This window comes from Branchiostoma floridae, chromosome 12 (assembly GCF_000003815.2).
Source record: "Branchiostoma floridae strain S238N-H82 chromosome 12, Bfl_VNyyK, whole genome shotgun sequence".
In the NCBI taxonomy this organism is placed as follows: Eukaryota; Metazoa; Chordata; class Leptocardii; order Amphioxiformes; family Branchiostomatidae; genus Branchiostoma; species Branchiostoma floridae.
Window position 1 is genome coordinate 20403573 of NC_049990.1, and position 24134 is coordinate 20427706.

Here is a 24134-nt window from a genome sequence, read left to right on the forward strand (position 1 = left end):
ACAACTGTTCTGTTTTAGTAGACAACAATGTCCTCTGGTGTCTATATAGTATATGGCGTACTGTAAGCACCGGTTCCTCTGAACAATTTACATTGATTTGTTTTTCTATCAGCGCAAATAAAAACTACTTGTAGTCTTTTCTCATCTTCCTCAGTTAGGAACTGTTGCCTTTACAGTACTAGTGTCAAACATTTGTCCGTACTGTGTTCTGATGGCGTCTGGATTGGACTGTAGGCAGTAGTCGCTGTTTCAAAAAAGGTATACACAGTAAAAATTGATGTATTTCTTATCTTGTATTCCGTCCATGAAGGTCTTTTGTTCTCACTTTATATTTCGTGTGTTTTGTGGCTTTTCTAGTAGTCCACCTTGTCATAGAAAGTCATCTTGTCCAAGAAAACTAAGATCAAAAGATTTTCTTTCGTTTGGGTACTTGTAATCTATTTCTGTGATCAACGTGTGAAAATGTCAAGTACGACCTGACCAACATACTGTACACTTTGTTATTGAATAAACAGTTTTAAACCAGGTGTAGTTTTTATTTCTCTTCCAACAGCCTCAACCTTAAGTGAAATGATACCTACCTCCACCCATACCCTCCAACTGACGAAAATGAATGGTCCCTCTCTCGTACCTCCTCAAGTGTGTGAAATGGATGGTCCATTGGACTTCCTTCCTTACCAGAACCTGAACACCATCAAATGAATGTACCCCGACCTTTCCCAACATGTAAAATTGTCCCTCCCTTCCTGACCCCTCACCTTCATATGAAATGGACGGTCCCTTTGTGTTGGAATCATTTGGTGGTTGTGTAGCGGTTACAGAAAGGAAGGTCAAGTTCGAAAATGGTTAACCTGGGGTTTTGGCGGTGGCAAAAATTCTCATCATTTACCAACATAGTGTTACAATTTATTCTCATTAATCATTCAAATAAGGTCAATATTTGCATAATTGATATTCATCGATATTCCTATCTTTCACTTCAAACTTTGAAGCCCAGCTGCAGTATCGTAACCAGTCGCTATGAGGTCTATTATCGAACTTGACCTTTTTTGTGACCCCTATCCATTCACAAAATAGTTATGCTATGATCGAACTTTCAGAGGGAGGGGGGGGGTGGGGGGGCAAAATATCTGATGGCTCAGCTCGTGAATATTTGGGCCCCCTCCTCCAAATTCTAACAACATTACACAGTCCATGTAAAACTCCCACTGGCATTTTAAAATCCTTCTTTATGTAATCAAGCATACCTGCTTCTGTACTTTTGATACATATGACTATAAATTCTACTCAACTCAGTCGCTCGCTAAGCCCACAAACACCACGCCTGATTAGGGCTCCTTTTCGTCATCAACGAAACCCTTTCCAGTTCTATTTTCACCTGTTTCTTTTCGCACCAGTCCAAGAAATACAAACACCCTGTTTGCACTGGTAACAAAACCCTATAACACCCACCGTCGCCATGGCAATGTATCTATTTTATTGCCTACCTTGTTAGCATATTTGTATCATTATTTCATATTGTTTGTGTTTGTGTTTGTGAAATGTGCAAAAACAAGCTGCGCAAGGTCCGCTGATTAAAAGAATCACCACCAGGAAATAGACCTTCCTGTTTGTAAACAACAGCATGCTGGCCACCAGGAGGTCCCCTGGGGTGGGGTTATGAGTTAGGCACAATAAAAAGCACAATAAAAATATTCTTCTTTGAAAACAACCATATCTAGTCACTCTAAAATAGCATGGTTATGAACTTATTAGTCTATTTTATAGGGTATCAACAATCTGAGGTCATATTCCCTTCAAAACTGCGAAACCTTGTACAGAAAGCTAATTTACTGTACTCTGAATGAGGAAACTATCACTTTCCCATTGTTCACGTAAGCTTGGGGGTAATCCGCATGTTTGCACGCAATGATAATTCACTTGTGAAGGACACACACCGCCCCTTCAAACACAGCTCCTTGACAAATAGCTACTTCACACACTGCCCCTTCACATACAGCCCATTCATATAAAGTTCCACACACAGCTTCTTCACTGAGCACAAACAGCTTTTACTGCTAAAACAGCTATTGTACCAATGGGCTTTCGTAGATCTGAGTAGCCTGCCGTGATAGTCAGCCCAGGTAAACAGCCCAGGTAGACAGCCCAACCCTTTCCGTAAACCCGCCCATATCAAGCACATCATTTTCAACCTTGAGTTGTCATCGGTTTTCGATAATAACTAGCGCCATTTCGTGCCAAAACCGGCCAGTTTGCGTCAGTGTTATGTTCAAAATACAGATCTGGGACATTCTTAGTATTGTTACGAGGGCGAATCAAAAAGTGATATATTATAAATGTAAGTTGTTCTATAAAGGGCTAATTTTTTAAAAAATTAATCGAATGAGTTAAAATTTGTGACCAAAGGAAACGTTATGTGAATATATATATATGTATATATATATATATATATATATATATATATATATATATATATATATATATATATATATATTATGTATATAGATTTGAAAATAACTTTACACTCAAGGATACTAGACAGGTGTCACCTCTACAACTACCGAACTCAAGTATCAATTCTACAACAACAATTAGAATCTTCTGCAAGTACAGCCAAGGCTACAACACGACATATTTTCCCCACTTTGATATTTTCTCGTGATGTTGACCATTTTCGGCGGGGAAAGAATTCCCCACGGTTTGTCAAAATCATGTGAAAATTAATTAGCGCAGTTAATAACATTGTTATCCAAACAAAGGCCACAGCAAGTCAATTTTATGGATAACATCCTCCAGAATTTAGTGAGATAGCGCTGGAAAAAAACAAGGCGGGCATAAAAAAACAAGATTCCTAGATTTTCAAATTTTGAGATCATAAACCTTACAAAACAATAATTGAGTTTACAAAACATGATATCATCTTTTATTCCTGTATTCAACACCATTTGTTAAGTTGTGTATCCATCTCAAATAACAAGACGTCTAGAACGACTGTAGAAAGAGCTTGTCCTACCATCATTGGCAGCTACTGCACTGGGTATTCATATGGGACGGAACAATTTTTCTCAGAGACTGTCAACATTCAACTGTCCTTGAGCTTGTCATACCAGCACGGGTATCAATTATACTGGATACACATACAGTCAAACCTGTCTATAGCGGCCACTCAAGGGACCGGACAAATTTGGCCACTATAGACAGGTGGCCTCTGTATAGAGGTGGCAACTTGTAGATAAAATACCAAAGGGACCGACAAAAAGTGGCCACTATGGACAGGTGGTCCCTCTGTAGAGGTGGCCCCTAATACAGGTTTGACTGTATGTAATCGATAGAACACACTCTGTTTTCTAACTAAAACATGCAGAGAAGAGCTTGTCTTACCACCACAGGTAGCAACTATACTGGGCATTCGCGTATGATAGAACACAGACTGTCAATTACCGACAAATCCTGAAAAAAAATTGTCATACTAATAATTACTATCATGGGTAGCAACTTTACTGGATATTGATATGCGATTGAACACCTTATATACTGTCTACACATGTCATAAAACACAAGCGTTTGCGACTTATTTGTCAATTTGCAGCATGTTAATTTTTATGTTTGTTTTTTTTTTTGAGAAAATTAATGCGCGCGTCGATGTCATCCATAAAATTTATTTGCTGTGGCCTAAGCCACAAAAAAAAAACATTAGTGAAGTAAAGAACTTCAGTTATTAATATTGAAGTTTCACTTACATTTTTTTTTTCGATTGGTATGAAAAGTTCGAAAATATCCCCAAAATCTTTAAATCACAAACTTGACCTGCAGTGACCTTTGGTAAACAGGGGGCGTACCATCATCATCATCATCATGGCTGCCATCGTCGACCACGAATTCCCGATTCACGGCCTTCTACCGAAAAGAGAGACCGGCGCTTCGGCTTTCCTCGCCAAATATCCCGAGTATGACGGCAGGGGAGTCACCATTGCTATCCTGGACACAGGAGTGGACCCAGGAGCGCCAGGCTTACAGGTAAACTACCGCAGACAAAGCTTTGTTCCGCGTGGGGAGGGGGGCGGTGTAGACTTCGGCTTTACATCATGCATTTCACCATTTACTAGTAACTGTCATTTAAATCAAGCGAGATAAAATCTGGTGCAGACACGGACCCTCATGACTTTCTTGGAGAAACGTAGCTAGATTCTTTGACTCAACATTCAAAGTATCAAAGCGTTTAGCTTGTTTTAAAATCTACCGATTCCAAATATGGCGTTTTGACGTTCATTGTATAATTTTTGTGATTTGTCATTTTGTGGCAAGTTTTCCTGCATTCATTTATATTTGAAAATAAGTTGTGTTTTTTGCCAAGATCGTGTGTATGAGGGCGAGCTTGGTGAAAATCATAGAACCACGTTGCCAGATAACAACAGTTCAAAACCCTCTCTAAGAAAAATGTACTTATATGTAATTACCAGATTTGTATGTGTTGAGTCTTTTTGTCCTTCAGTGAATGGGTAAAATCCCTGGGAGTTAACGTAATTGGTACAACACACTGTGTGCTTCAAAGGGTTTGCAATCATCTTGACGTAGAGGGTCCGGAACAAAGCCAGGCAGGCCACGTCCTCATAGATGAATTACACACACAACGTGGCAAACAACGTTACGTACATGGTGATGAGACAAATGCAAACAAGTAAAGCATTTTTGGCAATGCCTCTGGGGCGGAGGCTTTTTCGAACTAACAAGACATGTCCGTGGGGCTAGGTTCATCGTCTACACTTGTTTAAAACAACTAAAAGAACCTGTGTTTTGTGATAAATGTTCTCATTGGTGGATGTTGAAGAGATTATCTTGGATCGTCTGTTTTTCAAAACAGCAAACCTCAGATGGGAGGCCAAAGATCGTGGATATCATCGACACCACGGGGAGCGGAGATGTGGACGTGTCAACTGTCGTGGAGCCAAAAGATGGGGAGATTGTGGGACTGTCGGGGCGAACCCTTAAGGTGTTACAAACTGTTGTATCTAGTATCTAGTAAACTGTAGTAAATAGTATATATGTAGTAAAATAAATGTAGTATCCATTTTTTTTATTATACTGCTGTGTGGATCCCTGACACACAGGTAGGCAGCAGTTGGCTAGTCTTCACACCATGATTTTGAGTGCTCAGCTCTGTCCAGCATACCCTGGGTGCCAGACTGGATCAGGCAACCAGCTAGTTTATTCGGCGGTCCAAGAGAGTCTGCCTGCCAATCTAAAATTAGTGCTACGGGAGTACAAGCCCGAAGGACTTTTCCCTACCAGGGGCCCGCAAATGCTAAATCAGATGCTAAATCAGACTGGCGGGTAGACTGCATTGAGCCTCCAAAGAAACCGCCTGTCGCCCCTGGGTATCGTCTGGTTCCAGGGTATGTCCAGAGGGCTGACACTGGCATTGAAGGCCATGCACTGATGTCCTTCTTTATAGTAGAATAAAGGTTAAGTGTTCAATCGTCAGACTGAGGACAAACTATATGTTGTTTTAGTTTACTGTGTTTGCCAAATGAATTCCATCCAATGTCTTATGTGTTCAAAAGCTAATGCAGGGTTGGACAAGTTTTCTAAAATTCACTTGTCCTATCGGGCAAGCACATGAAAACTTTACTTGCCCAAACCAATTTTTTTCACTTGCCCAAAATTCAAATGTCACTGTCACTAGTACTAGTGTATGCTTTTTCACTTCCAGCAATGGAATTCTCTGTTGACCATTGCTTGATGTCATGACAGTAAAAAGTAACAAGTATATCAAAATTGCACTCAATCAATGGAAAAATCTTACTTGCCCGATCGGGCAAGTGGTGTAAGTCATGCACTTGCCCAAACAGCACTTTCACTTGCCCTGGACAATAGGTCACGAACTTGTCCAACCCTGTAATGGATAGCCGGATTATGTTAGGTGTGTATAAACATTGTTTTGTGTTACATTTGTGTCTGTGAAGTTTTTTGTTTGTTAAGAATACCTACTGACAGTATGCTATATGTTTCCAGGTCCCAGCTAGTTGGGAGAATCCAACCGGCCGTTACCACATAGGGGTGAAGAACATGTATGAGCTCTTCCCTAAACAACTCAGAGACAGGACTCAGGTTAGTAACATATATATCACTGACATCAGAAGCAGGGTTTTAGCTAGGATTTTATTATAGGGGGTCCAAATTTCCTGGTGAGTCATGGCAAGTGATATAGGTGTGAGCATTGTACTATTTGTAGGGGGTCTGGGCACATCCACCTTCCATGATGGTGTTTTAGAGCATTCTTGGTGCATTCTAAGGTATCCTGAGGGGTAAAATCACTATAAGTGGGCTGTGACCACAAGTGACCTGGTAGCACCCGTAGTCAATCAGTTTCATGCTGGGATCTGCTCCCCAGTGTAAGGGCGTCTAGTGCGTCCAAATTTCTTATCATGATTTTTAGAGCAGTGCGTCTAACTGATGCCTGGATACATGCCTGGTTAATAAAAGCTTGATTGGAAGTAAAATCAATATTTATCTTTTTATGTCACCTGTACAGAAAGACAAGAAAGAGAAGACCTGGGACCCTCCACACAGGGTGGCTCTGGCTGAGGCAATCAGGAAACTGGATGAGTTTGATACAGCACACCCCAACCCTACAGCACAGGTATCCAGTTGTAGTGATTGAATTGTTTCTTGACTATTGCTTAAGGCCCCCTCACACGAGAGCAAGAGTGAGCCAAAATGCCGTCAGAATGAAAATTCTTTTCTATTCTTGGGAATTCGTTGTGTATTCTAGAAATTCGGCAAAAAATGCGGCCAAAAGAATATCTGGAATGCAGTGAGAATTTCTAGAATACACTACAATTCCCAGGAATAGAAAGGAATTTTCATTCAGACGGCATTTTGGCTCATTCCTTCTCGTGTGAAGGGGATACATTTGTATAAGGTCCATTTGGCATTCCCACCCGAATGGCCCCGAATGTGGCACGAATTTTGCAAATACTTCATTCCAGCTGGTTCTGCTTGATTCCTGCTAATTCAGTTTCAGACGAAGGCCCTATTACCTGGATGTGTAACCTTCATAAATGTTGAGAACTGTTGTATTTCTAGGATGAGAAGCTCCAGAGAGAAGACCTCCAGGCCCAACTGGACATCCTGACCAGTCAGGAGAAGAAGTACTCGGACCCTGGTCCTGTGTGCGACTGTCTGGTCTGGCACGATGGGAACACATGGAGGTATAACTCTAGTACACACTTTCACCTTTCTATTTTTCCTTATTACACTTAAACCAAGGTTCTAGCCAGCATCTGTGAGATCGCGTGGTGCAGTGGCAGCGTGTTTGGCTCAGGACCGCGAGGTCTCAAGTTCGAACCCTGCCGTGTCACCGATCATTTGCCCTTGGGAAAGGTACTTTACACGGCCTTTCTCACTTTACTCGGGTGAAAATGAGTACCTAGCTTCGGCTAGGGCTGTCCCTTGGATAGGACGTTAAATGGAGGTCCCGTGTTTTGGGAGAGCCACACCCCATGCACGTTAAAGAACCCGCCACACGTGCAATGGTGCGGTGTGAGATGGTGTGGTGTGCGACGTTCAAATTCTTCCATCTAGAATTGGTCGTTCGTCACAAATCACCCCGACTCAAGGAACAATTTAGTGACATATCAGTCACTACTGAAGATCTGTATCAAACCAAACCAAAACAATCCGTCCTTCTGTCCTAGTGGAATTTTGAAGAGGGGGGCCGGACAAAAATTTTACCCATTCTGTCCCCTGTGAAAAACAAAAATTGGCATGTAAAGATATTGATTGAACCAAGCTGAGTCTACCAGCAAAATTTGCCCCACAAAATAAAGGAAATAACATTTCAGTGGGTCTTGATTTCAAAATTTTCCTGGGGGAGCATGCCGCCGGACCCTTTGGACTGCCGCGCCTTCAACAGGATTTTCATTAAAAGTTCAGGGGACAAAAAAAAACTTCAGGCTGGCTAGAACACTGACTCAAACCAAGTTTCACTTTTGTGTCCAACATGGTGTTGCAACAGTCTCGCAATAGATTTCACAAAATTTATGACCACTGTTCTCTTGACTAACCTTTAAGTATGCAAAGGATGCGTCTGACAGGTCTTTCATTGTAAGCTGGCATGTTGCGTGCCTGCAAAACTATTGTGTCACAGAGAACATCAGTTTTTTGTTTGTTTATTTGTTTGTTTGTTTGTTGCAGGGCTGTCACACCAGTGAGACAGGAGACCTGGAGTCGTGTACAGTACTGGCCAGCTATAGAGAACAGCACCAGTTTTGTTTGTTTGTTTGTTGCAGGGCTGTGTTAGACACCAGTGAGACAGGAGACCTGGAGTCGTGTACAGTACTGGCCAGCTACAGAGAACAGCACCAGTTTTGTTTATTTGTTTGTTTGTTTGTTTGTTGCAGGGCTGTGTTAGACACCAGTGAGACAGGAGACCTGGAGTCGTGTACAGTACTGGCCAGCTACAGAGAACAGCACCACTTTTGTTTATTTGTTTGTTTGTTTGTTTGTTGCAGGGCTGTGTTAGACACCAGTGAGACAGGAGACCTGGAGTCGTGTACAGTACTGGCCAACTACAGAGAACAGCACCAGTTTTGTTTATTTGTTTGTTTGTTTGTTTGTTTGTTTGTTGCAGGGCTGTGTTAGACACCAGTGAGACAGGAGACCTGGAGTCGTGTACAGTACTGGCCAGCTACAGAGAACAGCACCAGTTTTGTTTATTTGTTTGTTTGTTTGTTTGTTGCAGGGCTGTGTTAGACACCAGTGAGACAGGAGACCTGGAGTCGTGTACAGTACTGGCCAGCTATAGAGAACAGCACCAGTTTTGTTTATTTGTTTGTTTGTTTGTTGCAGGGCTGTGTTAGACACCAGTGAGACAGGAGACCTGGAGTCGTGTACAGTACTGGCCAGCTACAAAGAACAGCACCAGTACTCTACCTTTAGTCAGCTGGACATGTTTAACTACTCTGTCAACATCTACGACGATGGAAAGGTTCTCAACATATGTGCCAATGGAGGTAAGGTTGATACAATAACTACAGTACTGAACAAATTAGCAGCTACATTTTCCACTTCTAAAATTAGGAAAAACTAGTCTAAGAGCTTCCCACAAAAACTCCCTTCAAATCACATTAGGTAAAATTACTGCCACATGAGACCCAAAAACTTTCAACCCAATCATAAGATGAACTTGATTAGACACTGCATTGTGACCACATAAACATACATGTAAGCTGCCTTTATTCAGCCTGAAAAAAAATTACGGCCCATAATGGCCAATGTGCAAATTGGTGCATGTGTTTTTTATTCTACCATCATAGAAGTTGGTGTTAAGTGGCTTTCTCAAGGGCATAATATTAGATAATGTATTGAACCTTAGTCTAATGCTCCACCAACACACTTGTGTGTTTAGCCTGAAAGATTTGATGAAAAATGTAGTTCCTACGTGTATATATCCACAATCAAAGTTTTTCTTTTGCACATATTCTAACATTGAGAGAGTGTTGGCCTTGTCTTCCTAACTGTGCTAGCAACTACTAGGAGATGTAATCGATATTGTGTGTATCCATCCCAGGAGCCCACGGTACCCACGTGGCGTGTATAGCCGCGGGAAACTTCCCAGATGACCCGGAGAGGAACGGAATTGCGCCGGGAGCGCAGATCGTTGCCATCAAGATCGGAGACTCCCGGCTTAGTACCATGGAGACTGGCTCTGCACTTATAAGAGCGGTGAGTTATGTTATCCCCAATATGCTGTGCTTTGTATCCCTATATGCTGTGATTTGTATCCCCTATATGCTGTGATTTGTATCCCCTATATGCTGTGATTTTTATCCCATATATGCTGTGATTTGTATCCCATATATGATATGATTTTTATCCCCTATATGCTGTGATTTGTATCCCCTATATGCTGTGATTTGTATTCCCTCTATGCTATGATTTGTATCCCCTATATGCTGTGATTTGTATCCCCTATATGCTGTGATTTTATGCTCTATATGCTGTGATTTTATGCTCTATATGCTGTGATTTGTATCCCCTATATGCTGTGATTTTATGCTCTATATGCTGTGATTTGTATTCCCTATATGCTGTGATTTGTATCCCCTATATGCTGTGATTTTATGCTCTATATGCTGTGATTTGTATCCGCTATATGCTGTTATTTGTATCCCCTATATGCTGTGTATAGTAAGTTTTGTATTCTCAGAAAGCAGGTATCAAAAGTAAGGTTGATCATGAATCCCTTGTTGCTTTCTTGTTGTCCTTACTGTAGATGATTGCTGTAATTGATCAGAAGTGCGATCTGGTGAACTTCAGTTATGGGGAAGCGGCACACTGGCCTGACAAGGGGTAAGTAGATAAAGTAGGGGTGGGTACCGGTACAGGAAATACGGGTACAGGTACGGTTCAGGTCCAGAGGATCAGGTCCAGATCCAGACCTAAACCTGGACCTGGTTTTTGTGAACGGGCAATACTCAAATCAATGGTCCATTTTGCTACAAAAGAAATTGTTTGGTGAAGTATCCGACACACACAGGCATTTTAAAATCATATCTTCATGTAAACAAAGCTAACGTTTGACTGTAAAAACTTGATGGAAATGACTAAAAACTTTAACTCTACTTCACTCTTGTTATTTTCTTTGACTCAGTAAGCCCTCAAACGTGTGGACACCTGCCGATATAACTTCATTTTCTAATCGGTTCAAAATCCGGTACACTGATTTTTTTCAGGTCTGTGTTTTGGAACGACCCCTAAGATTAAGCAAATACTATGCAATTGATTTTCAACAGTCATGACTTGACTTTGAAAAGTGGACATAGGTTCATAATGTCCATTACTTAACTTTAGAACTCAGGTTTCTTTTCTACACATCAGGCTTAATTTTGTATTGGAATGGAATGGAATAGTTAATTTCCAGATACTTAGAATATGACAGTTACATATTAGCATTAATTATAGAAATGTAAAACATTTGGTACTTTTTTGCACTCTTACAGTCGAGTGTGTGACATCATCTCGGAAGCTGTCAACAAACATGGCGTCATCTTCGTGTCCAGCGCCGGGAACAACGGCCCCGCCCTGACGAGTGTCGGAACTCCGGGCGGAACGACCTCCAGTATCATTGGTAGGGATGAGTCAAACAGTTACTGCTGCTGGAGTTTATATACTGTAAATATAGAAACTTTCACGGTGGTTTGATGTTTGCGGTTTTTGCAATGGCCGCTTCACCGCGAACTTAACCACCGCGAACATTTTTCCATGGCAGTAAGAGACTGCAGTGCATGGTGCTACCGCGAACTTAAAACTACCGCGAAAAGTCTTCTTTCCGCTACTGCGAAATTAAATCCCTGTGAACTTAAATGCATTTACAGCACTGTTTAAAAATCGTTATAAATTGCAGGGACTTAATCAAAAGGGGAAATGAGGCATTTGTGGTGTAGTAGCAGGGTTCTTGCCAATGCTGTTGAGCATAGGGAACCCCTATATCATAGTATATGCGATGATTTGTATCCCCTTTATGCTGTGATTTGTGTCCCCTATAAAATATGCTGTGATTTTTATCCTTTATATGCTGTGATTCGTATCCTCTTTATGCTGTGAATTGCATCCCCTATATACTGTGTTTTTTGGTCCCCTATGCTGTGTACGTGTTTCAACCATCATAGGTGGCTTTTCTGTTGTTCCAACAAAGGTAAAAAAATGCCACAGGCGAACTTTTACATACATTAGGTAAAAGGGTCTCATACTGAAGTTTTTGGGTCTCCCACGCAGGTGTCGGTGCCTTCGTGTCTCCAGAGATGATGACAGCTGAATACTCTCTCAGGGAAAAGTTACCTAGCAACCAATACACCTGGTCGTCAAGGGGACCAACGTGAGTAGAGGAATGTTTCCAAGAACTGTCAATGAAAATAAGACATTTCATGTATAATCGTTTATGTTAAGTCTTTGAAATGAAATTCAAACACTGTGCCCTGTCTGTGAAGAACTTTTATGTTTTCCCAAAGGAGAAAACATATTGTTTTTGTTGCCGTGTTCTTCCTTCCAGCAAAAAGGTTTCCGGAAAAAGCTGGTCTGTACACCAGGCCTAGCCACCTGGCTTGTTCGTTCCTTCTTCAGCTTTCCTCTTCAGGGCCACTATTTTCTTTTCTTTTCGCTCGTACAAAATGCTTCAGGGCGAGCCTACTGGTGTAGTATTGTGTGCAAGTAGCTTAACACATAGCTAGAGGGAAAATATTCTGCATTTTTTTAAGAATGTGGCCTTTCTAGTTTCAAATGAATTTGTTTTCGAATTTTCCCCTATAACAGTATAGACGGAGCCTTAGGTGTGAGTATTTCCGCGCCAGGTGGCGCTATAGCCTCCGTGCCTAACTGGACGCTCCGCGGCTCACAGCTAATGAACGGGACGTCCATGTCTTCACCAAACGCCTGCGGGGGCATCGGTAAGTTGCCGTTGCTAGGTTACCACTGTCATTCATACTTCAAGACACGTAAGCATTACTTGTCACCTGCAATGGACTGTTGTGGCTCACAGCTTGTCCTTCATAGGAAGACATACAAGAACTCATATTTGAGGTTCGAGCCACATCTCCAGCATGTTAAAGAACCCACCACACTTATTGATAAGAGTAGGGGTCCTTCCTGGTGTGTGTGGATCAGTCCTACAAGTCCTACATACGGCACTCTTCTCCAGTTGATTTGATCATATAGATGCAGGGCTCGAAATACCACCGGCATATGCAGCTTAGTGCAGGTAAAATTGGAGCTGTGCAGGTATTTCTGGTGTCTACCTACACCTAACATGCACTAGTCCATGTACTGGGTTTGATATATAAATGTCCTATAATGTAGGTGTATATAGATTGTTATTACAAATTGTACCTGCATTGACTGTTACCACCTATTAAGTATAAAAGAAAAAAATAGCAATGGTTCCTGAACAACTTTAGTCTGATCCATAGTTCATAAATTCAGAGTGGTGCAGGTAAAATTTGTGTGGTGCAGGTAATTTTCAATGTCACCTGCACCAGTGCAAGTATGCAGAAAAAGGTATTTTGAGCCCTGAGATGACACCTGTGTTTGTCAACGTTAATCTGTTTCCACAAGAAAAATTTCTAAACGCACTAAATCATACAAAGCAGTTGCAAAATGACCAAATGTATTATGCCATAGATTGCAAATTTAAACACTATTTGGTAGTCAATTCCAAAGTCAAAGAAGAAGTTGTGAAACAACAAAAAATGAAGAATCTGCTGTTCAGTTTACCATGAGCTGTGAGTTCAGTCATTTGTTCAACCTCCCTGACTGCAAAAATTTCATGATGAAGTCACACAGTATGTAATCAAATCAATGTGGCCTAATGGTCTGCAAACAGGCAAAAAGGACAAAGTTCAGGGCTCGAAATACTCGGTGCATGTGCACCCAGGTGCACCCAAAATTGGAGCTGTGCACCCAATTATTTGTAGTATTTACATATGTAAAGATATCAAAGTACATGTATACGAGGGGCGTGCAATAAGTAATGGTCCTGACCCACTTCCAGTTGTCTGATCTAAATGAAATTTTGTATGTGTAATAATTCATATCTCTATGGGTTATATTGCAAAAGACAGCTCTGAACTAATTGTGGTTTCTGATTTACTGGTGTTTGAACTTAGTCAGGTGCGAAATGGACCAGGTGTGAAATGGAACCAGTTGAGTGTCGCGCAGTGATCCGGTTTTTGTATTTGAAAGGACGCACACCAAAGAAGACTTTTGATGAAATAAATGAAACTTATGGTGATGATGCCCCATCATATGACCTTGTAAAACGCTGGCATCCTGAATTCAAACGTGGCTGGAAGTCTGTGGAAACAGCTCCCAGACCTGGTCGTCCCTCTTGTGCCATTGATGAGGCATCAGTTGGAGGACCAACCTGGGGTGTCCTACAAAATCGGTGTCCAGAGCTGCATCAAACGATGGGAGAAATGCATAACTCTGGGTGATTCCTATGAAGAGAAAGACTAATAACTGTGCCAAGTTTCATTAATCTCCTGCTATGGGAAATGGGTCAGGACCATTACTAATTGCACGCCCCTCGTACTTAGTATACATCACATTCTTAACATCTGGGTGTTAGAAAGATAATGTTTATCATGGTACTTGTTTAAGAATTTGTTAGCATGCATGTAACTAAATTTTGTTACTAGGCTTTTCTGTCATTCTACTCAAATTTAAGTGGTGCACCCAAAAATTTTTGGGTGCACCCAATTTTTTAAGCTGGGTACACCAGTGCACCTATTCCCAAAAATGAATTTCGAGCCCTGAAGTTGAAGGCAATATATAGGACAAAGCATAAAGGTGTATGGATCTACATTGTATGACAAGTATGTTTTCTTCCCAGCTCTTGTACTGTCTGCGCTGAAGGCGACGGGTGTACCCTACACCCCCTACACTGTGAAGACTGCACTAGAGAACACAGCACAGAAGGTGGAAGGGGTGGAGGTGTTCGCTCAGGGACATGGGGTGCTACAGGTAAGGCTACATACAGGATCAAAGTTTCCAGCAAAAATGCACCTGCAGTTCCAAGGAAAGCTGCTAGGAGCCCTAAACAAAAACACCTTCATGTATCCCTAGCAACAATCTACCTTTTCAGTCATAAAGTGTGACTGTAGCGTATTTAAAACATGAGATGAAACAAAAATAATTCTGATACAGTACCAGGTCTGTTTACAATAGTCAGTATGGCTCAAGGTTTATTTCAGGGTATACGTAATACTTGATTTTTTTTTTTACTGTATCTACAGTAAACTATTTTTAAAGCAGATAATATATTGATTGTACATATAATTGTACAGTTTCATTTGATCTATGTCGCAATCCATGTGTAATAAGGGTGCAGTTCGGGTTGTCTTATACCCATGGGGTCTTTGCTGAATATTAAAAACCATTGAAAACCATTTAAAAAAAGGCATATTTCACAATGCCTGCTATTGTACAAAACTGCGCTATTCATTGGCTCAATGTCCCATAGCAATAATTAACTGAATACTGAGTTTCCCAGCTCACAAATCTCAATACAAAGTTTTTATTAAGACTGTAAAGTTTATCTATGTATAAACTAAACTTTGACTAACCAACTCTAAAATTGATTGGGACTTACCCCAAATTTTTGGCCAACTCCGTCTGCCTTGTTTACGGAATGGACCCGTTTACTGTAGTTTCCGGAGCGTAATGTCGGAGACACGTGGCTGCAACAGAGGGTCGTAAATGCCAGATAACCTGTGTCGCCCCGCGTCTCTGTTCAGTGATGGACAGTGGGCGCGGAGGTTCACAGCCAGCCTCCTTCACTCCTTCTTGCAGAGGATTCCGGCTCTGAGTCAAGGATTTTAACTTTGTCAAGTGTTGGTTAGTTAAAGTTTAGTTTATCCATATAATATGTCATTTACCAACACAGATGAACTTTCATGCTAAATATAGAATACAACACGGTGTATTCCTTATCACCCGAGGTATCAGCCCGACCGCAGGTCGGATCGCCCGAAGGCCAGAGGGTGATCCGACCCGCGGGAGGGCTGGGACCGAGGGTGATGCGGAATACACCGTGTTGTATTTTATTTATGTCATACCCACCTAAGAAAACCCCTGTTTTGATGCAAAATGCGCCAGAAGTTGAACAAATTTGGTGCCCTCGAACAAAAATGTTGCAACAGTAATGTTCCAACGTCCGAATCAGGTATTCGAACATTCAATGGCGCCCGCTCGAAAAAGTTCAATTTATTCGAATGGAGCCTGTGTGATACGCCTTTCAACCGGTCTGATACGGAAGTTATGGCCCGGTCTGGAACACCCATATTGAACGTTTTCGCGTCACAGGGAAGACATAAGTAAACATCTATTTCAGGTGGAGAAGGCTTTTGACCACATCCGTCAACATGCCGACTCAGCGGAGAGAAACGTGCGGTTCTCTGTAGCGGTGAACGGTGGGAGGGGGGTGCACCTCAGACAGGCCTTGTCACAGAGGAAACCTACCGAGATGACTGTCAGTATAGAACCTGTGTATGCTGAGGACATAGGTGAGTTTAGAGCTACATCATATCCAGGTTATAATTCTAGAAAAACATTGCAAGATCCCAGAGTACTGCGATTGAGCAGCACCACCAAGTGGGGGAGATGTGGAGTTTTTGATAATTGATAATAAGTTAAAATGGAGCACTCTATGGCTTCCTGGGGGCCCAAATTACTATCAGAAAGGTCACATGTGGCCACATGTGATCCTTGGTCAATCAGAATTTTATGCTTACCAGAGGATCTGCTCCCCAGGGTAAGGGTGCATGAGGACACAGCTCCCCTGTCCCAAGTTATATGATCCCTGATATCACTTCAAAGTAAAGCCACATTTTACAGTGCTACTCAGAATGAAGCTGTAATGATTCATAAAGGTTTCTTCCCTGGCTAACTTGGAATTATCACCTTCCATTGTTTTCTCAGTAATAAATTAAGAAGCTGCTTTTATTTTGAATTACATTGAACTAGTAGCATTTAATAACAAAGTAAAGGAGAGTCAAAAACTGCCGTCTGATCAAAATCACAATTTGAAATGTAGGATTCAACATTATTATAGATAAGGAATCAGCCATACTCTGCAAATAATGCTTCCAAATAGTATGCTGTCTTTCCTTTCGCAGATCTTGTTGATTTAATTACCTAGGATTTGTTCTAAGTATTACTAATTAGTCTCCAAGCAGATCTATTGGTGGTAAGGCAGTACCCAAAGGGCCAACCAGTATAAGACAAGCTGTCATTCATCCTACAAATTTCTTCATCTGCGCTACGATTGGCTGATTGTAATGACATTGTTCCCTTTCCTCCTGCAGAGGCCAATGAGAAGATATCTCTCTCCATCCATGTGAGCCTGGTGAGTGAGGTTCCATGGGTACATGTGCCGCCATGTTTGGAACTCATGAACACCCCAAGGACGTTTGTCATCAAGGTCGACCCAAGGGGACTCAGGGAAGGAGCTCACTATACTGAGGTACGTAGTAAAACATATGCCCTTTTTTAATGACAACAAGGCTATTTTTTTGAATATGAGAACTTGGGTCTCACTAAAAGGACATATGAAATAGCAATATAGTTACTCAGTCATGGACAAAAGATAACAGATGCTCTCTGACTGTTTTCAAATTTTATCCAGTTGCCTGTCAGGAGTAACACTGTTACCTTGCATTTCTTACTACCTGGCAGGCTTTTAGCCAGGCCTGCTGCCAGGAGTCACTTGGCCGCGTTTTTCTTAGAATAACAAGAAATTAGAAATTGGATGCGCTAGACACCTTAACATAGGGAGTAGATCCTCTGACAAGCATGATTGACCAGGGATGCCACTAGGTCACACTCACTAGGTCACAGTCTTCAGACCTCTCTTACAGTAATTTTGCCCCTGAGAATACCTTAAAATGCATCATTCTAACTTAAACTTCTCAAAAACTCTGCCTTAGGTGAATACCCCCGGACCCCCTACAATAGTGGTGCCTTTATCACTTACCATGACTCACCAAGAAATTTGGACCCCCTATGATGATATAACCCTAGCTAAAAGCTGGCTACCTTCATCAAAGCACAAAGTGTTATTGGTCAATTTTTATTGTTTGAAATAATGGTCCAGAATCTGATCGGTCAATTTTGCTGGTCATGAAATAAACCAGAATGTGATTGGTCAGTCGTTGTAAATGTGATGAATCGTGTGATTGGTAAACTCTTGCATTTTTGGAAAATAGTCCAGCATGGCTGCAACCCAGCTTGGTGTATACCCGCCGCCAGAATCGCACATTGGACAATCATGCTGGTTCCAAATTGCTCATGTGTCATTGACAATAGGAGTTAGTGCTACCTGAAATGTCGAACCGTTTCAAAATAAATCAAGTTGCAGAGTTCTCCCCAGAATTTTTAGTATAGTGGAGGGGCTGGCAAAAATAACCCGAACCAACGCGCTGAGTTTTCAAATACTACAAGTATAATATATCATTGATTCCATTGCTGTGAAGTGGCAAAATGACCATTGTTTTGATCATTGCCCATTCACAAGTTTTACTTTCCCTGGAAGTGATGCCACTGGTCACAAAAATCTGTGAATTTCCATTTATTTTAGCAAAACTAACCAAGAAAATAGGGAAGAAACACACTGAATTCAAAGTAGTATAGAGGAGCTGGGCTAGGATATAGTGGAGGGCTCCGTTATTCCATCCTCTGGGGAGGTCTCTGAAGTTGTTTGAGTAGCTGCTATTTGGCATACATTATTTCCTGGATGTCTAACCTTCATCAATGATCCATGTTTGTTCTTTGCTGCCCACAGGTTTTAGGCTATGACATCAGTAACCCCCAGAAGGGCCCCCTGTTCAGAGTGCCTGTGACAGTAGTGCGACCAGAGAGTGTACAAGACAAGGTCCAGTACAAGGTGACCTCTGAGAGAGAAGTGACCTTCAAACCTGGACAGGTACACAGGAGGTTCATTGACGTGCCTCTGGGAGCCACGTGGGCAGGTAAGGTCTTCCTTATGACACAGGTAGCATCTCTTATAGCCATCTTTAGTAGCATTGTTGTTCTCTAAGTGTCTTACAAAGCTTTCAATCCTCACACCAATCTCTTACAGAGTTTGCCATCTTGTCCCTGAGTCCCCTGAGATAATGGGAGATTCATTCTATATGTCTAAGTGTCATTCCAATGTTTCCTCTCACAGAGTTTACCTTTTAGTCCCAGTCCACTGAGATAGTAGGAGGTCCATTCTGTATGTGAAAATTATGTCTCACACCAGTGTTTCCTCTCACAGATCTTGTCCCTGCCCCCTGAGATAGTGAGAGATTCATTCCATATGTAATATCTCACACCAATGTTTCCTTTCACAGAGTTTACCATTTTGTCCCTGTTCCCTGAGATAGTGGGAGGTTCATTCTGTATGTCAAAGTATCACACCAATGTTTTGTCTTACAGAGTTTAGTCTCCGATTGAGAGTCTCCCTCCAGTTTCCTGTTTGAGATTATTCTCACACCAATGTTTCCTGTTACAGAGCTTAATATTCTCTTGGTGAAAATCTCATACCAATGTTTCCTGTTTAAGCATGTTCTCACACCAATGTTTCCTGTTGCAGAGCTTCTCTAGGTGAAAATCTCACGCCAATGTTTTCTGTTTGAGATTGCTCTCACGCCAGTGTTTCCTGTTACAGAGCTTATTCTCTAGGTGAACATCTCACTCCAATGTTTCCTGTGTTTGAGTTTGTTCTCATACCAATGTTTCCTGTTGCAGAGCTTCTCTAGGTGACAATCTCACTTCAATGTTCCATGTTTGAGTTCATTCTCACACCAATGTTTCCTGTTACAGAGGTTACCATCCAATCCCTGTCCCCAGAGACAGTGGGGAGGTTCATTCTCCACATGGTACAGCTACAGCCACACTCTGCCTACAGGACGCACGAGTCCTACAAGTTCTTCAACCTTACAGAGCTGGGGGAGGTCTCCTATACCTGCCCTGTGTTGGTCAGTAAAGTTACCAGTTTTGTAAAAAATCCGTTTTTGAATTCGTTTGAAACTTGTATCATGCTGACGGCTACTCACCTGATGATTGCATTATGTGATGTCAGTCATCTAAATTTCCCGTCCAGTATGATTAGTGCTATTCAAGCTGGGTTTCCTGAGATGGATTTCGATGAATTTTCTGACAAATTCAAGGGAAATGACAAGTTAGTGCTCTTTGAGTCATCTTCAGGAATGCCATCTTGAAAAACACTAGACTCATACTGGATGGGAAATTTTGATCACGTCACATAATGCAATCATTAGGTGAGTAGCCGTCAGTACGACTCGAGTTTCAAACAGTGAGACAGCTCTAAACTATGACAGACTTATGTGTAAATCATGTGAGAACTTTACTTTGGGGTATACTTAGTAAGCTTTTCTATTTTGAGTGAAGTTTTCCTTTAAGCTTTGTAAACAGTCACAGATGTTTCACATAGTATCTGCTATATTAGATATGTAAATAAAATACTTTTGTCAGTGACTGGTGTCAGTTTCAGGAATGATAAAAAGCAGATACCACCTGAAAAATTTGACCTTTTACAAGTTAGACTTATCCTTCAGTGTGAATAACTTTGATTTGTAATGTGTATCTTGTTGCCTGGATGTCTAATCTTCATCAGCATTATCTATACAATAACCAGAGAGTGGGCTTATCTTGAAATAAAGAAGCAGTAATGAAGTTTTCTTGATGTTACAAATGATGATAATTGTTGATGTATTTTTCACCTTACAGGAGGGAGTGACAGTAGAAGTGTGCCTAGCACGTTGGTGGGCAAGTCTTGGGGAGGTCAATGTCAACTACAACGTCACCTTTCATGGGTTACAGCCAAGTGTCACTACACTCAATCTGGTAAGTGGGGAGGGGGGTCGTATACCAGGGAAACAAATTTCTCTGTGAACCAGGGCTCTAGCCAGCCGGAAATTTTTTCCGTCCTTTTCATATGGCCTAATTCTTGTCCATCCAGAGAGGCAAAATTCTGTCAAAGTTCGGAAGGACGGGTACCGGCTAGAACCCTGCTGTGGACTTTACTTTATTGTGATTTTAGCATAGCTGAATGAATGTAGACTATGTTGCCTGTTTTGTATACTTTCAGCCCTATTCTTGTCATAGGCTGTTTTAGGGGTTTGAGGATATTTGAGATGATAGCGTTCAACTTCAAAAGCCCTTTGTCTGACTCTAATTGAAAGATAGAAAAATGATAGTATTCAATTAAAAGATTCTTTGTCAGACTCTGATCAGAAGAAATGAATGGTGGTCAATGAACAGCACTTAACATACTAAGATTTACTTTCTAGAAGCATGGTATTCTTTGTCTATGTACCTACCTTTCTATGTCTCTAACGATTAAACTGAAGAATTATTTCTGTCTTCGCTAAAGCATGCAGCGGACGGTATCACCAGGGTGGACGTTAAGTCTCCACTGAAGCACGAGGATGTCCAACCAAGCATCAAACTGGAGCATGGTGTATGTCCGCTCAGGTGAGAGGAGGAAGGAAAGGAGATAGTTACTTAATGAAGGGAAGATTTTATTTTATCCCTCACTTTAGTGGCATCGTTTCATGCTTGTCACTTGTAGAATAGAAGGGAGGAATGTGTAATGAGAAGATGGAAAAGAATCATAATTGAAAAAACACATAGATTAAGAACTTCCATAGTCAATGAGTACACATTTATCAACATGCAAATGTCTCAATGTTTTCAGGCCGTCCGAGTTTAAGATCCGCCCCCTGGGTGACAGGGACGTACTGCCTCCCAACCGACCATCGTATGAGCTGGTGCTGACATATAACTACCATCAGGTTAGTAACAAGAAAGCTTCTGAAAAAAGCTGGCTGGTGCGTATTTTGGAAAAAGCCTGGATGTTAAACAAAATCACATGAAAAAAGAGTTTTTAAACATCGAATTACTGAATTGGTCTGTCTTCTATTAAAAAAACATTACCTGAGATTTGTCTAACAAAGAAAAAAAATTGTCACAAGTGGGGATCGAACTCACGATTCACGGCTGCAGAAGCAAATTGCCACCTTCACTCAGTGCCGTGGGCCGCTAGGCCACGGTGACACCATTACGTCATTGGGCGTATAGAAGGGTTTGGTTAAATTGAGTGATCCATGCATTCATGCATTTGTTGGTTGAACTAACCGCTTCTCTCACCAATAATAATATGACCATATGTATATTTAAGTTTGATATAGCTAGATTTTAACTACTATGATGGCCACAACTGCTATAACATGCCATGAAGGTAGGTTTAAAAGGCTTGCGGCAGTAAGGATAAGACATTGTCAAGAAGGGCTTGATCCATCGAACCATTGATTGAACTATTGAAAGACCCGCTTCTCCCGCATCAGAGCTGGTGCTACACACTAGCAAAATCTAGCTAGTCCCGAGTTTGTCCACACTAACATAAATCTATGAGGGGATGCCCCTGTAGCTCAAGTAGTAGCAGCCTCACAGTTCAGCCCCTGGTTCCAATTACATGTACATTGAAGTTGGTAACTGGGAGACTTCCAGGTAGCGTGTGTAGTCCAGTGGTTAGCGGCTGAAGCCTCTTGATCTAGAAGCCGTGAGTTCGATTCCGGCTGTGTCACTCACCTGACATGCACGCTATCGGAAAGGGTTGCAGTCCTTAGGACAGGACGTTAAGCCATTGTCCTGACTGTTTCCCCATTGCAATGAAACTGTAAATACTGTATGCAGCGTCCATCTTCTCTGTCACGACTAATGGAAGACTAGCTCTTCCGTGAGCTAAAACTGGATGGAGACCACTTTCCTCTACCTCAATTCAATCCTGAGTAGTGCATCTCGGTTTGGGCTGCACCTATCTTTAGGAAGGGATGTAAAATGGGGGTCCCTTGTTGGGTGGCAAAGGCAGGGAAGGGCTAGCAACCCCTCTGTGTATATGTACTATTGATGGAGAAACAGCAAGGAAACATGCTGACCTACACAATGTACATGTATGTGCCACTACGCACTACAAGGGTCTGAATGTCTATGTGACTCCTAAATGTTTGAAGTGCTCTACAATGTAGTCTGTATGGCCTGTTGTTGTTTATTTGTTTGTTTATTTCAGACTAAGACATGTGAGGTGATGCCGCACTGCCCGACCCTGTGTGACCTGTTGTTTGTTTGTTTATTTCAGACTAAGACATGCTCGGTGATGCCGCACTGCCCGACCCTGTGTGACTTGTTGTTTGTTTGTTTGTTTATTTCAGACTAAGACTTGTGAGGTGATGCCCCTCTGCCCCACCCTGTGTGACCTGTTGTTTGTTTATTTGTTTGTTTATTTCAGACTAAGACTTGTGAGGTGATGCCCCTCTGCCCCACCCTGTGTGACCTGTTGTTTGTCTGTTTGTTTGTTTATTTCAGACTAAGACTTGTGAGGTGATGCCCCACTGCCCGACCCTGTGTGACCTGTTGTTTGTTTATTTGTTTGTTTATTTCAGACTAAGACATGTGAGGTGATGCTCCACTGCCCGACCCTGTGTGACCTGTTGTTTGTTTATTTGTTTGTTTATTTCAGACTAAGACATGTGAGGTGATGCTCCACTGCCCGACCCTGTGTGACCTGTTGTTTGTTTATTTGTTTGTTTATTTCAGACTAAGACATGTTCGGTGATGCCGCACTGCCCGACCCTGTGTGACCTGTTGTTTGTTTATTTGTTTGTTTATTTCAGACTAAGACATGTGAGGTGATGCCCCACTGCCCGACCCTGTGTGACCTGTTGTTTGTTTGTTTGTTTGTTTATTTCAGACTAAGACTTGTGAGGTGATGCCCCACTGCCCGACCCTATGTGACCTACTGTATGAGTCAGACTACGACTCCCAACTCTGGATGTTGTTTGACAGTAACAAACAGTTGATGGGGTCAGGAGATGCCTATCCACACCAGGTAAGTTTGCTTTTTGTTTTATCAATTCTAAACGCCAATTTATCAGATATGTTGATGAATATTGCAAATCAATGTAAATAAGACATGCTAGATATAACAGTTATTCAGGCAGCTGGCTTAAATTTGGACACGGTAAGATGTTTCAGACAACAATTTTTGTGCCCCCAATGTTGTGCCCTTGAAAAAAGCTCTTTACACGACCTTCCTCGCTTCACCGTGGAGTCAAAGTGGGTACCTGACTTTGGTTGGGGAGGTAAAAGACTACCTGAAAGTTTACCTTCTGTCTGTACTTTGTATGTGGCACTGTTAAAGTTAGTTACTAACTTGAGTGCAGTGCCATATTGTCCTCATTTGACCCAATTTCCCAAAGCAACAACAATTTAATAAAAATATTAAGGACAATTGCTGGTCTATATGGGTCACTATAGGTACCAGGCTTTTAGCCAGGCATGCGTCATGGCGTCATCTGGACGGGCTTCTTAAGACAAGAATTTGAATCTTAAGAAAATTAAAAGGGACACATTAGACGCCCTAATATTGGAGAGCAGATCCTCTGACAAGCATAAAATTCTGATTGACCAAGGATGCCACTAGGTCATTTATGGTCACAGTAGATCTACTGTGATCTCTCTGACAGTAGTTTTGGTTCTCAGGGCACCATTTTAATTAAAGTTCTTAAAGTCCCTGCACC

At 41.7% G+C, this 24134-nt stretch overlaps 1 protein-coding gene across 3 annotated transcripts in view; it reads left to right on the forward strand.

Moving 5' to 3' along the window:
- Window positions 1-3819: 3819 nt before the first annotated feature.
- The window catches only part of LOC118427335 (tripeptidyl-peptidase 2-like), a 30021-nt gene continuing 9706 nt past the window's right edge, over window positions 3820-24134 (forward strand). For 2 of the 3 annotated variants that reach the window (XM_035837070.1, XM_035837072.1), the window contains exons 1-20: window positions 3821-4017; window positions 4862-4990; window positions 6013-6108; window positions 6533-6640; window positions 7087-7211; window positions 8851-9014; window positions 9572-9726; window positions 10277-10353; window positions 11004-11131; window positions 11779-11878; window positions 12313-12446; window positions 14387-14517; window positions 15887-16058; window positions 16860-17017; window positions 18335-18521; window positions 19357-19511; window positions 20284-20400; window positions 20930-21030; window positions 21254-21350; window positions 23306-23443. In XM_035837070.1, the coding sequence (XP_035692963.1) occupies window positions 3856-4017; window positions 4862-4990; window positions 6013-6108; window positions 6533-6640; window positions 7087-7211; window positions 8851-9014; window positions 9572-9726; window positions 10277-10353; window positions 11004-11131; window positions 11779-11878; window positions 12313-12446; window positions 14387-14517; window positions 15887-16058; window positions 16860-17017; window positions 18335-18521; window positions 19357-19511; window positions 20284-20400; window positions 20930-21030; window positions 21254-21350; window positions 23306-23443 (2634 nt within the window). In that variant the 5' untranslated portion in view covers window positions 3821-3855. Of the gene's footprint in view, window positions 4018-4861; window positions 4991-6012; window positions 6109-6532; window positions 6641-7086; window positions 7212-8850; window positions 9015-9571; window positions 9727-10276; window positions 10354-11003; window positions 11132-11778; window positions 11879-12312; window positions 12447-14386; window positions 14518-15886; window positions 16059-16859; window positions 17018-18334; window positions 18522-19356; window positions 19512-20283; window positions 20401-20929; window positions 21031-21253; window positions 21351-23305; window positions 23444-24134 lie in introns of all 3 variants that reach the window. The other variant, XM_035837073.1, reaches the window with a different exon arrangement.